The sequence below is a fragment of the Hyperolius riggenbachi genome, chromosome 9 (assembly GCF_040937935.1).
Source record: "Hyperolius riggenbachi isolate aHypRig1 chromosome 9, aHypRig1.pri, whole genome shotgun sequence".
Taxonomy (NCBI): domain Eukaryota; kingdom Metazoa; phylum Chordata; class Amphibia; order Anura; family Hyperoliidae; genus Hyperolius; species Hyperolius riggenbachi.
This window is the reverse complement of record NC_090654.1, coordinates 226,397,752-226,418,024: the sequence shown is the minus strand read 5'-3', so window position 1 is coordinate 226,418,024 and position 20,273 is coordinate 226,397,752. Positions and strand designations below refer to the sequence as shown.

Genomic DNA, 20,273 nt, shown 5'->3' with positions numbered 1-20,273 from the left:
AATAAACATGAGGTAACTTCAAATGAACATTACATAGTTACCTCGCCATCAGTTCCTCTCAGAAGCTCACCATTTTCTTCTGACAATAATCCCTTCCAGTTCTGACAAGATAAAGGCCTCAATTCACTAAGCTTAACTCCTGTCTTTAATAACTCTTCTGAGCTGTTTTACAGTTATCACCATGGTGATATAGTTGTAATAACTGTAAAACAGCTCAGAGGAGCTATTAAAGACAGGAGTTAAGCTAAAGCTGGCCACTAATGGTCCAATTTCTAGCGAAAAATCGTTCAAGCAATCAGAAATTCTGATCGGATTGGTTGTAAATAATCTCCATTGGTGGACACAATCGATTATGAACGAGTGAAAAAAAAGTCGCCCGAATGGATTTTCGTCGAACGAAAATTTGGATTTTCTTGGTGGTCGTGATAGATAGGAAGCAATGATTGGTTAGTTAATGGTGTAGTGAACAATTTTTCGTCCGATCAAAATTTCTGATCGCTCGAACGATTTTTCGCTAGAAATTGGACCATTAGTGGCCAGCTTTAGTGAATTGAGGCTTGTCAGATCTGAAATATATCAGTTGCTGTCAGTAAAAAAGCAGTTGCTGTCAGTTATAGCGGAGAGGAAAACTGATGTACCAGGTAATGTCCATGTTTCCCTATGGCTCAAGTGGGCGATGTTACAGTTTAACTGTGTACTGACCAGAAAGCTGTTATGGGTAATGGCCATTTTCAAAATGGAGGACGGAAAATTCCCTTGATCACAGTGAACAAACAGGATGCGGGACAGGAGAAAGAGATTAAGCAGTAGACTACATGGAAGGTAAGTATGACTTGTGTATGCTTATTTTGACTTTTAATTTTCAGTACAGGTTTTCTTTAAAGGGAACCTAAACTGAGGTGGATATTAATTCTTCCTTTTAAAATAATACCAGTTGCCTGACTCCCCTGCGTCTGTGTCTCTAATACTTTTAGCTACAGCCCCTCAACAAGCATGTAGATCAGACGCTTTGACTGAAGCACTGGCGGACATACGGCCGTGCCAGCGCACGAGGGCCCCTTAAGTTCCATTTCTTAAGGGGCTCATTCAGTTTTGTTTTCAGTCACTGAAGTCAGACTGGATTAGATGCATGCTTGTTTCAGGTGTGTGATTCAGCCATTACTGCAGCCAAAGAGACCATCAGGACTGCCAAGCCAAATGGTATTGTTTAAAAGGAAACATCCATATCCCTCTCAGTTTAGGTTCCCTTTAATGATTTATGTGACAAGTGGGCTACCAACCCTCTCTGTACATATTAGGAGCTGGAAAGGGAGTTGGCACCACCTGCTGGGGATTATGGTAGACTGCAGCCTATAATATGAATTATAAAGCGGTCCCAAGTACTTACATAGGTTTTGTAGGTGTTGATTGATGATGCATATAGGTAGTAAAATTATGCTATACTGTAACTTTTCTCACACTACAATTTGGCTACTGAACATTACTGTGTTATCTCTATTAATAGGTTAACTGACAGCTGCCATGTGTTTAGAGTATATTTATATTTAACCTGTACCTGAGGCATATAATGGTTAAAAACATAAATACTTAACTAAGAAGAGGGACCCCTCTGAATCCTATAGATACTTCCCACACCCTCCTCCAGTCCCCCGTTGCCGAGTGTGGACCCCCTGAAGATTATGACAAGAGCTTGTCAGTAGTCATATCAGGGCCACGCTCCTCTTCAGACGCAAGCAAGACCATACTGCAAACGCATGAGCATGGCCGTGCCTGCGCAGTAAGCTGGAGCCGCTTGTGCACAGCCCGGATATAAAGGAGGATCCCGGTGAGCTACGTGTGACCGCAGAACGGAGTGGAAAGCCTCTACAGGATCCAGAGGCTTCCCTCTCCCTAGATAAGTATATTTGCTTTTTAAGGTTATTTTTGCCTTGGGTTCTCTTTAAGTGTACTTAGCTTAATATGGGGTCCTGGCTAATAACCCATCATACTTGCATTTCTTTTGCACCATTTTAATATACAGGCATGTCAGTGCCAGGATATACAGTATACCGGTAAGTGGTTAATCTGTGCCTAGTCAATCTCCTCATGAGGGGTTCTAAAAGTTTCCTTTATTTTCCAAAACACTCCCTGAACAGCAGTTGCATAGCCTGATCACTAGAATACTGGGTAGGGGGGTAGGAAGGCCAGCTGGCATCTTTATATATATCCTTGCTAGTGAATGCCTTTAAAACAAATAAAGGAAACCTTAAAGAGAATCTGTACTCTAAAATTCTTACAATAAAAAGCAAACCATTCTATTCATTATGTTCTCCTGGGCCCCTCTGTGCTGTTTCTGCCACTCCCTGCTGCAATCCTGGCTTGTAATTGCCATTTTTAGGCAGTGTTTACAAACAAAAAACATGGCTGCTAACCAGAATGTGATAGGCTGAGAGAAGCTCAGCCTGTGACTCATACAGAGCCTGGAGGGGGCGTGGAGAAGGTGTGTATTGCTTCTGCCTATCACAAGCAGAGCAGCACATTCCTGCCTCAGCCGACAAAGCTGATAAAAGAAAGAAGATTCGATTATATAACAGATATAATACAGCCACTGTGCAACTAGGAAAGGCTGCAGTAAGATAGACCACATTAGAACATGTATAGGAACTTATAGGATAGAAGAAATAAGGCTCAACATTTTTTTAAAGAGTCTCTTAATAGTGTACAAGAGATGACATGTGACATGGTGAGATAGACATGTGTATGTACAGTGGCAAGCATACAGACACATATGCTGTGCTCCTTTTCTTGTTTCCCTGCCTGAAAGAGTTTATAATTAGCTATGGAACGGACAGTTTTTCTCCAGTCAGGACTCAGTCGGCTCACTGATAACAAATTTCAGCTATAAAACACTTTCCTAAGCAGATGCCTGGGCTTTTTACTGTGAGAGGAAAAGACAAAAAGGTCATTAGTTCATGTATTTTAACTCTGGGACTCTTGAGACACTGCAATTGAGCAGAGACTATTAAACATTAAATCTGCTTTGTAAATGTTTATACATAAAATAAAACCATATCTAAAAGAGTAATTTTTAGGAGTAGAAGGACAGATCCAGTTGTTTATCTCATTAGTTTATTTTCATCTCTGGTCCACTTTAACAATCCCCTGAGGTAATGTGCTAGTGACCTTACAAAAAAAGTAATGACATAATATTCACATCTCGTAAACAAAGAATGCAAAGGAAGCCTTATGCAAGTAGTTATGAATAATGAGATGTGTATGGGGGTTAGAATGAGAAAAAACATAGAGCTGGGGCACATATGCGGCAAGATGTGGTGATAAGTTCATATGTAACCTGGTATCTGCTAGGAAGGCAGAATTGGAGCAGGGTGAGCTGCTGGGGAAGGAGAGTGTTAGTGATGGCAGAGCCACAGGAGGTAATTGCATGCGCAACCCTCAAAAATAGTAGGGAAAAAAAGTACTGGGGTCCAATTAGTGTGTAGAAGTGGGACTCTGCAGGGAAGGGGCGACTCTGTGAGCAGAGTAGTGTAGGCAAGGTTTGTGCAGTCAAGGTGTGCGTCTGTAGGGGTGGGCTGGAGTGGGGCAGAGAGCTAGGGATGGTGGCTAGGGTGGCTGGATGGTGTAATGTTTAAGGGCTCTGCCTCTGACACAGGAGATCAGGGTTCAAATCTCGGCTCTGCTTGTTCAGTAAGCCAGCACCTATTCAGTAGGAGACCTTTGGCAAGTCTCCCTAACACTGCTACTGCCTATAGAGCGTGCCTTTGTGGCTGCTGCTCTGGCGCTTTGAGTCCGCCAGGAGAAAAGCGCGATATAAATGTTATTTGTCTTGTCTTGTCTACAATGGACTGTTGTGTGTGTAGAGGAGGTGGTGTGCCTAAAGAAGTGAAATTCTGGTTCCTGGGTACTCCCCCATTCCCCCAAATAACTTAAAGCATAGTAGAGACTCATTTCTATAAGGGCCCTTTTCCACTAGCGCGTTTGCGCTAGTGGAATCGCAAAATCGCAAACCGCTAGCGATTTTACAATCGCTAGGGTTTGCTAAATAACATAGGAATCGCGGTAGGGTATTTCCACTACCGCGATTCATTTTTGCCTGAAACGCGATCGCGGCGCGGAGCGATATTTACCGCGATTTTGCTATGCATTGCATAGCATAGCAAAATCGCGGCCGCAAACGTCGGGAAATCACCGGTAATTTTTTACCTTTTGCGATTCAGCAGTCGCTAGCGTTCAGCGTGAACGCTAGCGACTGCTAGTGGAAAAGGGCCCTTAAGGACTGGCAGGTCACAAACAGGTCATTGGAAGGCAAGCTTAGATTGAGGCACATGGCATGACTTGTAATTGTGTCACATTAGTCAGCAATAGATAGAAGAACCAAGGTCAAGCAAGCGGAATAAAGAAATATACATAAATAACTAGAAGCAGGTATCCAGGAAACATGAATCACAGTGATCAGGAAGAAGACTAGAATAAACGAACAACTTCCAGAAATATGCTGGGAAATTCACTTATAGAGACACTAAAGCAAAAAAAAAAAATAAAAAATGATATAATGATTTGTATCTGTAGTACAGCTAAGAAATAAAAAAAAATTAGGAGCAGAGACATAAGTCTAATATTGTTTCCAGTGCAGGAGGAGTTAAGAAACTCCAGTTGTTATCTGTGCAAAAGAGCCATCGAGCTCCATGAATTTCAAAGTCGCAGAGAGCTCTGTCTTCTGAAGTTTGTTATCTCAACTGTCTGTGACTGTATTTTCTTTTTCTCTGCAGAGGACAGTTCAAAAGTTCATTGGCAAGCTCTGTTATAAAAAACACTATATAACTGAAAATAAAAATATGAGAATATTTTCTTTGCTACTAATGTTCTAGTAATTATCCGTATTACACAACCAAATCATTATATCATATTTTTTTCACTTCAGTGTCTCTTTAACTAAAGACAGCTCAGTAAGGCTAATGAGGCCAGCATGTACAGAAACAACATTATGGGAAGGAACCTGGAATTTCTCCATCATTGAGCACTAATGCAAAGACCCAGAGTCCCATGTTCAAGCCCATGTGATTCCATGACAGGAGCAGACCACAAGAAACAGAAACTGTGCAGATATAGGGCTAAAATAGCAATTCTGTAATAATTATTCCATCTTCCAATGGATTGAGTAAAATACAGAGCCATAGATAGAGCCCTGTGACTGTGAGGTTTCTCATTCAAACTCCAGATGATATCCAAAGCTGTAGATACAAAACAGGATAGCTCTGCTCTTGCTGTTGATTGTCTCTGACACCACATTTTGCCTTTGGTCCTTCATCCCTGTAAAGAAAACAACATGAGATTAACATTACCCAAGGTAGCAAGTGGTCAACAACACAGTGTGTGGTTGGTCCCTTAAGGTGCGTACACACGCACTACCAGTGGCAACGACGGGTCCACCGAACCCTCCCTCTGGGCGGACGTTCAGCCGTCAGTAGTGCGGGTGTATGCTCTGTCGGTGGACTGAACGATCCGCTGAGCGGATCGTTCAGAAACAGCCTTATCAGTCCGCCGACAGCGCGTACACACGCGCTACAGTCGGCTAAATGTCTGCCCAGCGGGAGGGTCCATCTACAAGTCAGCAAGTCAGTTCCTCTAAAAGTGTAACTGTCGGGCATAAAATCAAAAATTAATTCTTTATTTTTATCTAGTAAACAAGTAATAAGCATGCTAACCAGGCAATTCAAAAGTTAAAATCTTTATTACTTTTCTTGTTTATAAATGATCATTTCCCAGTTTACCTGACTCTTATTTGGTACGTTGCCTCTAAAAGATAGTTGCAGGGCATGCTGGGTTGTCTTTTTGCTTCTTTATTTCCCCTCAGACTAAACTAATGTACAGAAGCAAAAAAGGACAACCCAGCATGCCCTGCAAGTACCAAATAAGAGTCAGGTAAACTGGGGAATGATCATTTATCAGCAAGAAAAGTAATAGTGATTTTAACTTTTGGATTGCCTGATTAGCATCCTTATTACTTGTTTACCAGATACAAATAAAGAATTGATTTTTGATTTTATGCCTGACAGTTACACTGAAGTGAAAAAAAAACAACCGTATGATGTAGTGAATTGTATGTTTACTGCGCATAATTAATAGAACATTAGTAGCAAAGAAAAGAGTCTTAGTTTTATTTACAGTTATGTAACTGTTTTTCTATAACATTGTATCATTCTCTAATATTTGCAGTTTTCAAATTACACACTATTTTAGATAATGAAACAGAGCAGAGCTAAAGAACCGTTGAACCTCCTGGCAGAAAAACCTTAAACAAACAAAAAACAGTGAGACAGGTTGAGATAAGTGCTTCAGAAAACAGCACTGTAGCCTGACCAAGCTTGGTTGAATAGCTCAGAAAAGCTTTTTTGCATAGATAACAATTGGAGTTTCTTAACTCTTCCTGTACTGGAAACCATGTGAGGCTCATATCTGTGCTACTAATGTTCTATTTCTTAGCTGTACAACACATACAATTCATTATATCATAAGTTAATTTTCACTTCAGATTCCCTTTAAATGACAACTGTAACAAGAGGGATATGGAGGCTGCCATATGTATTGCCTTTTAAGCAATACCAGTTGCCTGGCTATCCTGCTGATCCTCTGCCTCTAATACTTTTAGCCATAAACCCTGAACAAGCATACGCAGATCAGGCATTTCTGACATTATTGTCAGATCTGACAAGATTAGCTGCATGCTGTGATGTTAACCAGACGCTACAGCAGCCAAATAGATCAGCAGGGCTGCCAGGAAACCAGAATTGTTTGAAATAAATATGGCAGCCTCCATATTCTTCTCACTTCAGTTGTCCTTTAAAGTGTACCGGTAGGAAAAAGTGCCCAGTTTACATAGTTAGTCAGAAGAGGGAAACCTCTGGATAATCCAGTGGCTCCCCCTTGAGTTTGCCTGGAATGGGACCCTCTGAACCTTTTAGACAAGGGCTTGCCGAATAGACTCGCGCAGTCATGCTCCTATCCATGTATAAGCGCTGCCACACCGTGCAGATACAAGGCGGCTCAAGCCTGTGCAGTAGGATGGAGCCGCTTGTGCACCTCTTTTTTCCGCCATGCACGAGTGGCTCCATGCTACTGCGCAGGAGCGTGCCTCAGAGCACCTTCACAGTGCGGCCATGCTGGTTCACGCAAGGCTAAGAACTTTCAGAAGGACCCGGGCAGTAGTGTTGGGCGAACTGTTCGGCCACTGTTCGGGTTCTGCAGAACATCACCCTGTTCGGGTGATGTTCGAGTTCGGCCGAACACCTGGTGGTGTTCGTCCAAACTGTTCGGGTTCGCCTGAACGGCTCAATGCCTGGCCGAACAGGGCCCCTGTTCGGCCGAACAGGGCCCTGTTCGGCCGAATACGGCCCCCCTATGGGGTCGCAGGCATAAGGGGGGAGCATGCCCCGATCGCGGGGGGGGGGGGGGTCGGAAATTCCCCCCACCCCCTCCGCTAGCGCTCCCCCCTCTGCCCGCTTCCCCATACAAAAGTTTAAGGAAAGTAAAATAATACCGGTGGTAGTGGCTGGCAGTGGCACTGTGAAGTGAGTCAGGAGGAGGAGTCCGGAGAGTGACGCGTTGAGGGAGGCCGGGCAGCGGGCGGTTCAGCGGTAGTACCCTTGTGGTACTTCTGCCCTTTCTCTGACCTCATGTCCTCTGCGTGATGACGCATACGAGGGTACGCGTGACGCGTACCCTCGTATGCAGAGGACGTGAGGTCAGAGAAAGGGCGGAAGTAGGAGGTGTGTTTAGCTTCTAAGGGTACAATGGTTAATTTGCATATATTCAGCAGTGGTGCCTGGGAGACATCTCGAGCTCACTCCAACCTGAATTATCGCAAATTCTTTCTGTTTTAGGAAAGCAAATTTTTGTTTTTCTTAACATCTTAGTAAGGGGGCTTTTAGGACCATTGTAGTCCCTTACACACTCCAATGAGTTCTGGGTCACCATGAGCTTGCTGGTTAGTCTGTACCTTACATACAGTAGGTATCTCACAGGTTTTAGACTAGTACATTACCTTGTGAGAGTTTCTTAATATTTCCTTAATTCTTTTAAGTTATAGTAATTTTACTCTGGGACAAATGTACATCATATATGTATGTATTGTAAATTTTACAGTTTTCGTAATAGTGGTCTTTTAAAACCTCTAGGGATGGCTGACTGTATTGACATCTAGTGGTCACATTTTAAACTACATTTTGCAGTAACCCTATACAAATCTAAAAACTGCTATGAAAAAAACAAAAAAACAGAAATGTCCTTTACAATTGCACCCATCTTTCAGGGATGAGCAGCTCCACGCCAACATTTAAATATTACTTTCTTTGATTTGCTGATGCACAGCTGATGTAAATGGGAATCTGTACTTTGGTATGCAGATGTGCCATTGTGTGGAAAGAATTGTATCATCAGTAAAACATGATGAGGCTGATGAAGACAGATGGGTTTCTGTTTAAGCAGAGTTCATCCCAGCAACTGTGTTCTGCCTTTCACTAGATTACAGTAGCTCTGCCTCCAGGCTATAAGAAATGCAAAGCTGCCTGTCCCCAGCAATGAGAAGGCAGACCTGCTTATTCTACATTCTGTCTGCTTGTGAGGAAGCGCAGAGCCATGAGTGCATTGAGATACCAGCTACAGGCACTTATGATTAAACAGCTGCATTAAGGCTCTGATGCAAAAAAGATATTCCCGTATCGGAGACCTAAATCCACAGTCAATCCAGTTCAGCACAAAGGAAACTTCAGTCATGCTCTAGCACGGGGATGTCAAACTCAAATACAAAGTGGGCCAAATATGAAAACTGAGACTCCCTCCCTTATAAATTTCCCTGGTGTTTAATGACCCCCCCCCCCCCCCATTAGCTCCCTGGTCTTTAGTGGACCTTCCTCCCCTATACAGTTTTCTGGTGTCTAGTGGCTTCCTCCCTCCCCGATATAATTCCCTGCTGACTAATAATAATAATAAGTAATAATCTGAACATTTATATAGTGCTTTTCTCCTGTTGGACTCAAAGCGCTCAAGAGCTGCAGCCACTGGGACACACTCAAGAGGCCACCCTGCAGTGTTAGGGAGTCTTGCCTTGAACTCCTTACTAAATAGGTACTGACCCTAGCCAGGATTCGAACCCTGCTCTCCCATGTCAAAGGCGGTGCCCTTAACCAGTTCACTATCCAGCTACTCTGTACACTATCTCCCCCACCCCTAAACATTTTCCTGGTGTCTAGTGGCCTCCCTCCTTACACAGTTCCCTGGTGTCTAGTGATTTCCCCCTCCCTACTCCATATGGCTTCCCTGGAGATCTAGGGCTTCACCTCCAATGAATCCAATATAGCTTCCCTGGTGATTTGCAGTGGGCCAAACAGCGTGGAGACCACTTGCGGCGGGTCAAATTTGATTTGACATGTATGCTCTAACACGAGGGTGAAGAGAAGAATCGTGCTATGGCTTTTGGCTGTAGAACAGGGATGAGGATTTGTACTGGAGGGAGAGAAAGCAGAGATAGTTTATGAGTAGGAAAGATGGGAGGATGGAATTCCCTCTAGGCAGAAAAGGGTTGATGGTGATGCAACTCAGGGACGATTAGGGCAGTTTTTCTGGCACTTGTATTATTCTTTCTGCTGTGCTGTACTGCAGTGTCTCAAAATGTAAATAAAACGGTAACACAAAGCATACCATGTTTTCCTGAAAATAAGCCCTAGCATGATTTTTCAGGATTTTAGAGGTTTCTCGAAATATAAGCCCTACTGCAAAAATCCCTTGTTACAGTTCATAAAAAATACATTGAAATACCGGTAGTATCCAGACAGCTACGGTATACATGTAAAAAATTAAAATCAATTGTCAATACGTTACAATGCAGCAGGCCCCTTCAACAAAGAAAGCAAATACCCCCCATTGAATCACGCTCAAAAGACCCCACAAGACCCAACACAAATTAGAGTAAAATATGAGAAATTCATGATGGAGTTCAGGGCTTGGAGAGTTATGCTGGCTATATTTCAATATATATATATATTTTTTTTCAAAAATAAATGTAGATTATTCATGGAAAAATAACACATCCCCTGAAAGTGTTCATATACAGTATATTTCATGATTATGCAAATGTTGTATGCAAATGTATGCAGCTTGAATATGGACCAAGGTGAAAATTTGCATACAGTATTTGCATCATCCTATATAAACATGGAATAATTTACATCTCATTAACCATTCCTACCCAACAGCTACACTGGCATATACCGTATATACTCGCAAGCAAGCCGAATTTTTGACCCCCCAAAAGTGGGCCAAAAGTTGGGGGGTCGGCTTGCTTGCGAGTCATGGGTGGCCACGCCTTATAAGGGTCCTCCTCCGGTAACTACTAATTCACAGCAGCGCGCCCCTCGCTGCTGTGATGACGGAGGAAACCATAGAGAGCGGCCGTTACTATGGGAACCGCTCTCTATGGTTTCCTGCGTCATCACAGCAGCGAGGGGCGCGCTGCTGTGAATTAGTTACCGGAGGAGGACGGGGATAGAGGAAGCGGCGCCGCCTAAGGTAATAGCAGCGGCGGCCGCGGGGGGAGCGGGGAGGGACAGCACCTACCCACCCACCTACCCATACTGGGGCACTATGCTAGCTATATGGGGCACTATGCTAGCTATATTGGGCACTATACAAGCTATACTGGGGCACTATACAAGCTATACTGGGGCACTATACTGACTATACTGGGGCACTATACAAGCTATACTGGGGCACTATACTAGCTATAATGGGGCACTATACTAGCTATAATGGGGCACTATACTGGCTATACTGAGCACTATACTAGCTATACTGAGCACTATACTAGCTATACTGAGCACTATACTAGCTAAACTGGGGCACTTCACTAGCTATACTGAGCACTATACTGGCTATACTGAGCACTATACTGGCTATACTGAGCACTATACTGGCTATACTGAGCACTATACTGGCTATACTGAGCACTATACTGGCTATACTGAGTACTATACTAGCTAAACTGGGGCACTTCACTAGCTATACTGAGCACTATACTAGCTATACTGAGCACTATACTAGCTATACTGAGCACTATACTGAGCACTATACTAGCTATACTGAGCACTATACTAGCTATACTGGGGCATTTTACTAGCTATACTGGGCACTATACTAGCTATACTGGGCACTATACTAGCTATACTGAGGCACTACCTACCCATACTGGGCACTATACTAGCTATACTGGGACATACTGGGGGGATCACGCCGCCAGCGTTTCCTACCCCCGGCTTATATGAGGGTCAATCATTTTTTCCTGTTTTTTGGGGTAAAAGTGGGGGGTCGGCTTACATGCGGGTCGGCTTGCTTGCGAGTATATACGGTATTTAATAAACGTGCCTTTGAATTTGGGCACTTGGTATTACCAATAGTAGAGTATCAGCGCTGCATAATATGTTGGCGCTTTATAAATACAATAAATAATAATAATAATAATAATCTGTAATTTTACTATTATCCTACTATTCTAAATATAACAATATTCTACTATGCCTTCCTATACTCCTATTCTCACACTAACACCGCCCCCCTCCCCCCACTTTCCCCATCTACACCTAACTTTATAATGCACACAAATGGCCGCGCCAGAAATCCGTAACAGCTCTTGCAGTCCAAGATCCTTAAAAATATGAACACAACAAACCAGAGCTTCTCATAGTGAGTATTGCCTCATCAGTGACACCCTTGTGCATAAACACACACTGCGTGAGGGAAATAGGTAGCTGTCACCAGGGTTACTGGGGGATCACACACCCACCTTGCTTTCCCTGCTCACCAGAAGATTTCCTGATAGTGTTGCATATCATAAGATATCTGAAGTATCCGACCTGCGGAGCCTTTAAAAACATCAAGAGAACTCTCATAGCATAAAAAAGTTTTAATAAAAGCCCAAAGGCCCCCACATAAAAAACTGCGTACATAAAATAGACTTAATAGACGTAATAGCATATTACATATCACAATACCACATCGCCGCCAGCTCCGGTCACCTCTCACATGCCCAGGCCGCGTCTCCTATGATGAATGGTATTACAGCGTGCGTCCTCTAAGCTCCGCCCTACGCGTTTCGTCACCTAACTTTAACCTCCCCTAACCTATGAAGCCAAATTACAAACCTGGGTGCTTGCAGTGGGAGCTACCGCTGCTGGCTGCTGGAGGCCACAGTGACCTCTGAAAATAGCAGCAAACAGTCAGGCGCCCAGTGCTAAAATTACCAACCTGGTGCTGCTTGAAACGATAAGCCGCTGCTGGGAGCTGGAAGAAGCAGGGCCCAATTACAAAGCAGAAAACTGGTAGCCACAGCGGCTGTCTGCAAAAAAAATGTAGCGGCTTCTGTTACTAATGTGGCCCAAATCATGGAGACTATACTTCACAGCTGCAGCTTGTAGCCGCCCACTGTATGCCCGGCAAAAAAGGCTATTCTTCACAGCTGCATCTCGTAGCTGCTGCATGCCCGGCACAAAAGACTGTACTTCACAGCTGCATCTCGTAGGTGCTGCATGCCTGGCACAAAAGACTGTACTTCACAGCTGCATCTCGTAGGTGCTGCATGCCTGGCACAAAAGACTATACAGTACTTCACAGCTGCATCTCGTAGCTGCTGCATGCCCGGCGCAAAAGACTATAGTTCACACAGTTGCATCTTGTAGCTGCTGCATGCCCAGCACAAAAGACTATACTTCACAGCTGCATCTCGTAGGTGCTGCATGCCCGCCACAAAAGACTATACTTCACAGCTGCATCTCGTAGGTGCTGCATGCCTGGCACAAAAGACTATACAGTACTTCACAGCTGCATCTCGTAGCTGCTGCATGCCCGGCGCAAAAGACTATAGTTCACACAGTTGCATCTTGTAGCTGCTGCATGCCCAGCACAAAAGACTATACTTCACAGCTGCATCTTGTAGGTGCTGCATGCCCGCCACAAAAGACTATACTTCACAGCTGCATCTCGTAGGTGCTGCATGCCCGCCACAAAAGACTATACTTCACAGCTGCATCTCGTAGGTGCTGCATGCCTGGCACAAAAGACTATACTTCACAGCTGCATCTCGTAGCTGCTGCATGCCTGGCACAAAAGACTATACTCACAGCTGCATCTCGTAGCTGCTGCACGCCTGGCACAAAAGAATATACTTCACAGCTGCATCTCCTAGGTGCTGCATGCCTGGCACAAAAGACTATACTTCACAGCTGCATCTCGTAGCTGCTGCATGCCTGGCACAAAAGACTATACTCACAGCTGCATCTCGTAGCTGCTGCACGCCTGGCACAAAAGAATATACTTCACAGCTGCATCTCCTAGGTGCTGCATGCCTGGCACAAAAGACTATACTTCACAGCTGCATCTCGTAGGTGCTGCATGCCTGGCACAAAAGACTATACTTCACAGCTGCATCTCGTAGCTGCTGCATGCCTGGCACAAAAGACTATACTTCACAGCTGCATCTTGTAGCTGCTGCATACCCAGCACAAAAGACTATACTGCGCAGCTGCATCTCGTAGGTGCTGCATTCCTGGCACAAAAGACTATACTTCACAGCTGCATCTCGTAGGTGCTGCGTGCCTGGCACAAAAGTCTATACTTCACAGCTGCATCTCGTAGGTACTGCATGCCTGGCACAAAAGACTATACTTCACAGCTGCATCTCGTAGCTGCTGCATACCCAGCACAAAAGACTATACTTCACAGCTGCATCTCGTAGGTGTTGCATGCCTGGCACAAAAGACTATACTTCACAACTGCAGCTCATAGGTGCTGCATGCCTGGCACAAAAGACTATACTTCACAGCTGCAGCTCGTAGCTGCTGTATGCCTGTCACAAAAGGCTATTCTTCACAGCTGCATCTCGTAGGTGCTGCATGCCTGGCACAAAATAATATACTTCACAGCTGCATCTCGTAGCTGCTGCATGCCCGACACAAAAGACTATACTTCACAGCTGCATCTTGTAGCTGCTGCATTCCCGGCACAAAAGACTATACTTCACAGCTGCATCTCGTAGGTGCTGCATGCCTGGCAAAAAAGGCTATTCTTCACAGCTGCATCTCGTAGCTGCTGCACGCCTGGCACAAAAGAATATACTTCACAGCTGCATCTCCTAGGTGCTGCATGCCTGGCACAAAAGACTATACTTCACAGCTGCATCTCGTAGGTGCTGCATGCCTGGCACAAAAGACTATACTTCACAGCTGCATCTCGTAGCTGCTGCATGCCTGGCACAAAAGACTATACTTCACAGCTGCATCTCGTAGCTGCTGCATACCCAGCACAAAAGACTATACTGCGCAGCTGCATCTCGTAGGTGCTGCATTCCTGGCACAAAAGACTATACTTCACAGCTGCATCTCGTAGGTACTGCATGCTTGGCACAAAAGACTATACTTCACAGCTGCATCTCGTAGGTGCTGCATACCCAGCACAAAAGACTATACTTCACAGCTGCATCTCGTAGGTGCTGCATGCCTGGCACAAAAGACTATACTTCACAACTGCAGCTCATAGGTGCTGCATGCCTGGCACAAAAGACTATACTTCACAGCTGCAGCTCGTAGCTGCTGTATGCCTGTCACAAAAGGCTATTCTTCACAGCTGCATCTCGTAGCTGCTGCATGCCCGGCACAAAAGACTATACTTCACAGCTGCATCTTGTAGCTGCTGCATGCCCGGCACAAAAGACTATACTTCACAGCTGCATCTCGTAGGTGCTGCATGCCTGGCAGAAAAGGCTATTCTTCACAGCTGCATCTCGTAGCTGCTGCACGCCTGGCACAAAAGACTATACTTCACAGCTGCATCTCCTAGGTGCTGCATGCCTGGCACAAAAGACTATACTTCACAGCTGCATCTCGTAGGTGCTGCATGCCTGGCACAAAAGACTATACTTCACAGCTGCATCTCGTAGCTGCTGCATGCCTGGCACAAAAGACTATACTTCACAGCTGCATCTCGTAGCTGCTGCATACCCAGCACAAAAGACTATACTTCACAGATGCATCTCGTAGGTGTTGCATGCTTGGCACAAAAGACTATACTTCACAGCTGCATCTCGTAGGTGCTGCATGCCTGGCACAAAAGTCTATACTTCACAGCTGCATCTCGTAGGTACTGCATGCTTGGCACAAAAGACTATACTTCACAGCTGCATCTCGTAGCTGCTGCATACCCAGCACAAAAGACTATACTTCACAGCTGCATCTCGTAGGTGTTGCATGCCTGGCACAAAAGACTATACTTCACAACTGCAGCTCATAGGTGCTGCATGCCTGGCACAAAAGACTATACTTCACAGCTGCAGCTCGTAGCTGCTGTATGCCTGTCACAAAACGCTATTCTTCACAGCTGCATCTCGTAGGTGCTGCATGCCTGGCACAAAAGAATATACTTCACAGCTGCATCTCGTAGCTGCTGCATGCCCGGCACAAAAGACTATACTTCACAGCTGCAGCTCCTAGCTGCTGCATGTCTGGCACAAAATACTATACTTCACAGCTGCATCTCGTAGCTGCTGCATGCCCCACAAAAGACTATACTTCACAGCTGCATCTTGTAGCTGCTGCATGCCTGGCAGAAAAGGCTATTCTTCACAGCTGCATCTTGTAGCTGCCGCATGTCTGGCACAAAAGACTATACTTCACAGCTGCATCTCGTAGGTGCTGCATGCCTGGCACAAAAGACTATACTTCACAGCTGCAGCTCGTAAGTGCTGCATGCCCGGCACAAAAGACTATACTTCACAGCTGCATCTTGTATCTGCAGCATGCCTGGCACAAAAGACTATACTTCACAGCTGCATCTCGTAGCTGCTGCATGCCTGGCACAAAAGACTATACTTCACAGCTGCATCTCGTAGCTGCTGCATGCCTGGCACAAAAGACTACTTCACCGGGAGAGTGAGAGACTGCAGGCTGGATAGCGTGCCACAAAAGCAAGTGGGCAAGATATTGTGGGTGGGACCAAGTAATGGACATAGCATTATGACTATATTATTTAGTATTTATATAGCGCTGACAACTTCCCCATTGCTGTACAGAGTATATTGTCTTGCCACTTAACTGTCCCTCAGAGGGGCTCACAATGTAATCCCTACCATAGTCATAGATATGTCTATGTATGTATCGTAATCTAGGGCAAATTTAGGTGTAAGCCAATTAACTTATCTGTATGTATTTTGGATGTGGGACTGGGAGGAAACTGCAGTGCCCGGAGGAAACCCATACGGACATGCAACGCACATACAAACTTTGTGCACATAGTGCCCTGGCTGAGATTTGAACCGGGGATCTAGTGCTGCAAGGCGAGAGTGATAAGCACTACACCACAGTGCTACAGAAATACATGAGTATAGGCTAAATTGGGTTAACGCTGTATTAATGTGGCATATTTCTTTTACCCGTACAGAGTAAAGCATAGTGTATACTGGCTAGAGAGTTAAGGGCACCGCCTTTGACATGGGAGACCTGGGTTCAAATCCTGGCTAGGGTAGTACCTACAGTATTCAGTAAGTTCAAGGTGAGACTCCCTAAGGGCCCTTTTCCACTAGCGTTCGCGCTAAACGCTAGCGATTGCTGAATCGCAAGTGCAGGAAACTTCCCGGCGATTGCGTTCACGATTTTGCTATGCAATGCACTGCATAGCAAAATCGCGGCAAAGATCGCTCCGCGGTGCGATTGCGTTTGAGTAAAAAACGAATCGCGGTAGTGGAAATTACCTACCGCGATTCCTATGTTAAAAAGCAAACCGTAACGATTTCAAAATCACTAGCGGTTTGCAACTTTGCGATTCAGCATCGCAAATGCCGCTAGTGGAAAAGGGCCCTAACACTGCAGGGTGGCCTCTTGAGGTGCAGCAGCTCTTGAGCGCTTTGAGTCCGACAGGAGAAAAGCGCTATACAAATGTTTGGATTATTATTATTCAAACCATCTTTATTGAATGATAAAAAAGAATTGCACTCACATGCGTTAAAGAGGAACTGTAACAACAAAACGGCCCCTGGGGGGAACTCACCTCGGGTGGGGGAAGCCTCCGGATCCTAATGAGGCTTCCCATGCCGTCCTCCATCCGTCAGGGGTCTCGCTGCAGCCCTCCGTGCAGCGGTGACGTAATATTTACCTTCCTGGCTCCTGCGCAGGCGCTCTGACGGCTGTCGGCACCGAAGTAGGCGGAAATACCCGATCGCCGTCGGGTCTGCTCTACTGCGCAGGCGCAAGTTTCCGCCGCCTGCGCAGTAGAGCGGACCCGACGGAGATCGGGTATTTCCGTCTATTTCCGTGCCGAAAGTCGCCACAGCGACCCCGCTGGAGCCAGCAAAGGTAAATATTGAACTGACAGTCGGCACAGTCGCCGGCTGTTCGGAGGGCAGCAGCGAGACCCCCGTGGGACAGAGGACGGCAGGGGAAGCCTCATTAGGATCCGGAGGCTTCCCCCACCCAAGGTGAGTACCCCCCAGGGGATCTTTTTAATGTTACAGAGTCTCTTTAATGTTTAAAAGTTCTTTATACAATAAGTCTTGGTCTTCCAACCGCGTCCAGACAAATTTTCTGAAGACTATCAGTACGAGTTCACCTCCCAGGTGTTCGACTTGTTTCCCTGGTCAATCGGGCTTGGGAACATGCGGTTTGACTATTTATGCATAATGGGCTCTATTCTCAAAGACTTCCCGCATGCGGTAAAGTACATGCGGGAAGTTTGCACCCAAAATACCGTCAAGTTGGAATTCTCAAAATGTTCCGCATGTTTTTTTTCGCATGCGGAAAAAGTGTGATAAAAGTGCGGGATTCATGCGGAAAAATTTCCGCAAAAGTCGGTATTTTCCACAATAAAAGATCAATTCTCAAAAATGTTCAGGCGCATCATTTCGTCGTTAATTACCAATTTTTTATCACCTACAAGTAGTAGGTGATATATTCCGCATCCCATTGACTTTAATGAAGTGTGGAGGCTTAAAGGGCTGTGCTTGCTGGACTTTAACTTTTTTTTTTAAACACTTTTTCATGCGACCTTTTTACCGCATCATTCCCGCATGAATAATGGCTGTTTCCGCATCTTTTTTCCCGCATGCGGAAAATATTAGTGAATGTGGAAAAAATGCGGAGTTTACCGCTGGCGGGAATATAGAGGTAAAATTTTGCAGAAAATGTGGCTCTTTGAGAATAGAGCCCCTGGAGTTCCTCACATCCGGAAATAATTTGGGTCACCCTGAGCAGGCACACGTATTCACCCAGGGGCGTAGCTGAGGAGCTGTGGGCCCCGATGCAAGTTTTACATGGGGCCCCCCAAGCACTCTATAAAGAACAATTGATACGGTGCACAAAAACCTGCCAATGGCAACTACAGTGTCAGAGGTGCAAGAAGGGGATGGGGAACAGTTTGTTAATGATTACCACTATTCAAAGTATCTATAGAAGTGAGTATTACCAGCACAGGACCAATAGAGAGCTAATACTGTAGTTGAGGTAGGGCCCTTTGGGGCCCCTCTGGCCCAAGGGCCCTAATGCGGTTGCAACCTCTGCAACTCCTATTGCTACGCCCCTGTATTCACCCTGAGCTGCTTGGTTACTCTGTTACACAATACTACGACCCAAAACCAGCCGTTATTTACATGCTTGGCATTGTACATACACGTTTTCTCATCATCTCTCATCAGCTATACATATATAGTTTCAACATTTCCTTTTTTTTTTTTTTTTTTTTTTTTAATTATCTTGAGTTTTTTCAGTAACGCACCACCCAAATACATGAATGTGTGCCTGGAAACGATGAAGCAGTAGGCTCGCAAACAGTGGAAAGCATTAGCGCATGCAGAGCAAACAGACAGACACTCGTAGTGCTAGGAACCATTCTGTGAAGATTTGTACACCCGGAGCACATTTTGCAGACGGCCGAGACGAGAAGCAGATAGCTGTAGTGCGCTGCTTAGCTCGGATGTCGGAAGTGCTGTGGTGAAGGGTGCTGCTTTTAAAGTCTTCCCCCAAGGTTATTGGGGATATGAAGATGTTGAACTTGAGTAAAATAATACAAGCATTTAAAACTAACGATACACTGCGGTATGGCGTGCCCATGATGGTGAGTGCAGAATGGGGGAGTCAGTTGCTGGGTAGGTGTTGTGTTTTGACTGTGCTACCCCAGGCTGTGCTGACATTCCAGCCTGGTGCCTGTTCATTGATGTCTGCTCTGCTGACTAGCCTGGTCCTTAACCAATTGCTGCCTAGCCTTGTCCCTTTCTTCCTAGTGACCTTAGCTGCTGTCTTGCTCGTTGCCTCATGATAATGCCTTCCTGTCAGAAGTCTCATCTTAACCCACTCCAGCCCTTCCTGCATGCTCACTCCACATTCCTTGTCCTTAACCTCAACCTACTTACAGGCTCTTTTATCCCTGGTGTGTCCAAATTAACTGTGGAACTGTCCATAAAAGTTTAAGAACCTTATAAAGAAGTATGTGAAAGTAAGTGGATGTTCAAGTTCATATTAACTGTGTTTCAGCAAACTTGTCTTTTGCACAATGCAATGTCACATGACCGTGCTGCTTACCAATAAAACACCGGTATCTAGTAGTTGTATGATAACAGTCTGTTGGGGTCACAATGAGTACATTTGAAATCGGCGCCGGCAGACTTGGGCGCAGGATACAGCGGTATATGGCTGATCCTGCTTCTGCACAAGTCCGGGCCGTTTTAATTACTATTCCCCCTCCAGGCCGCCATGGATAGTGGGGGAATGAAATAATTCGGCTTCCAGCGATTGCTGGAGGCCGAATTATTGTGTTTTTTAAGCAACTTCGGCTCCGTCTTCTGACGGAGCCGACGTTACTCACTGAGCGCCGCTATAGACTGATTCCCATTGCAGTCTATGGCGGCGTTGGCTGCGCCGAAATCTAGCAGCGCTGAAAAGCACTGCTCCGGTCACAATTGTGGTGGAAATGGAAGGGTGGAAAGGCTATTTGGGTAGAGCATCCTACTGAGGAAAGTTTCCAGAATTTGCATTTAACTCAGTCTTCTGAGTCCATGCACAGCAGAGCACATTTCAGGGCTGGTGCACACCGAGCGGGTTTTCTGGCGTTTTTACAGCCGCTTGCGGCTGTGGATACGCTAGGGTAATGTATTTCAATGGGGTGGTTCACACCAGAGCGGGAGGCGTTTTGCTGAAACGCATACTCCCGGGCTGAGGCATTTTTGCGATTGCGGAGGCGTTTCTGCCTCCAAT

General features: G+C 45.3%; 1 protein-coding gene across 3 annotated transcripts in view; it reads left to right on the top strand.

The window, feature by feature from the left end:
• Positions 1-18,853: 18,853 nt before the first annotated feature.
• The window catches only part of COX16 (cytochrome c oxidase assembly factor COX16), a 175,109-nt gene continuing 173,689 nt past the window's right edge, over positions 18,854-20,273 (top strand). The window contains exon 1 of one of the 3 annotated variants that reach the window (XM_068254081.1): positions 18,854-19,137. In XM_068254081.1, coding sequence (XP_068110182.1) covers positions 19,060-19,137 — 78 coding nt within the window. In that variant the 5' untranslated portion in view covers positions 18,854-19,059. The remainder of the gene's footprint in view (positions 19,138-20,273) is intronic. The other 2 variants (XR_011024097.1, XM_068254083.1) reach the window with 2 other exon arrangements.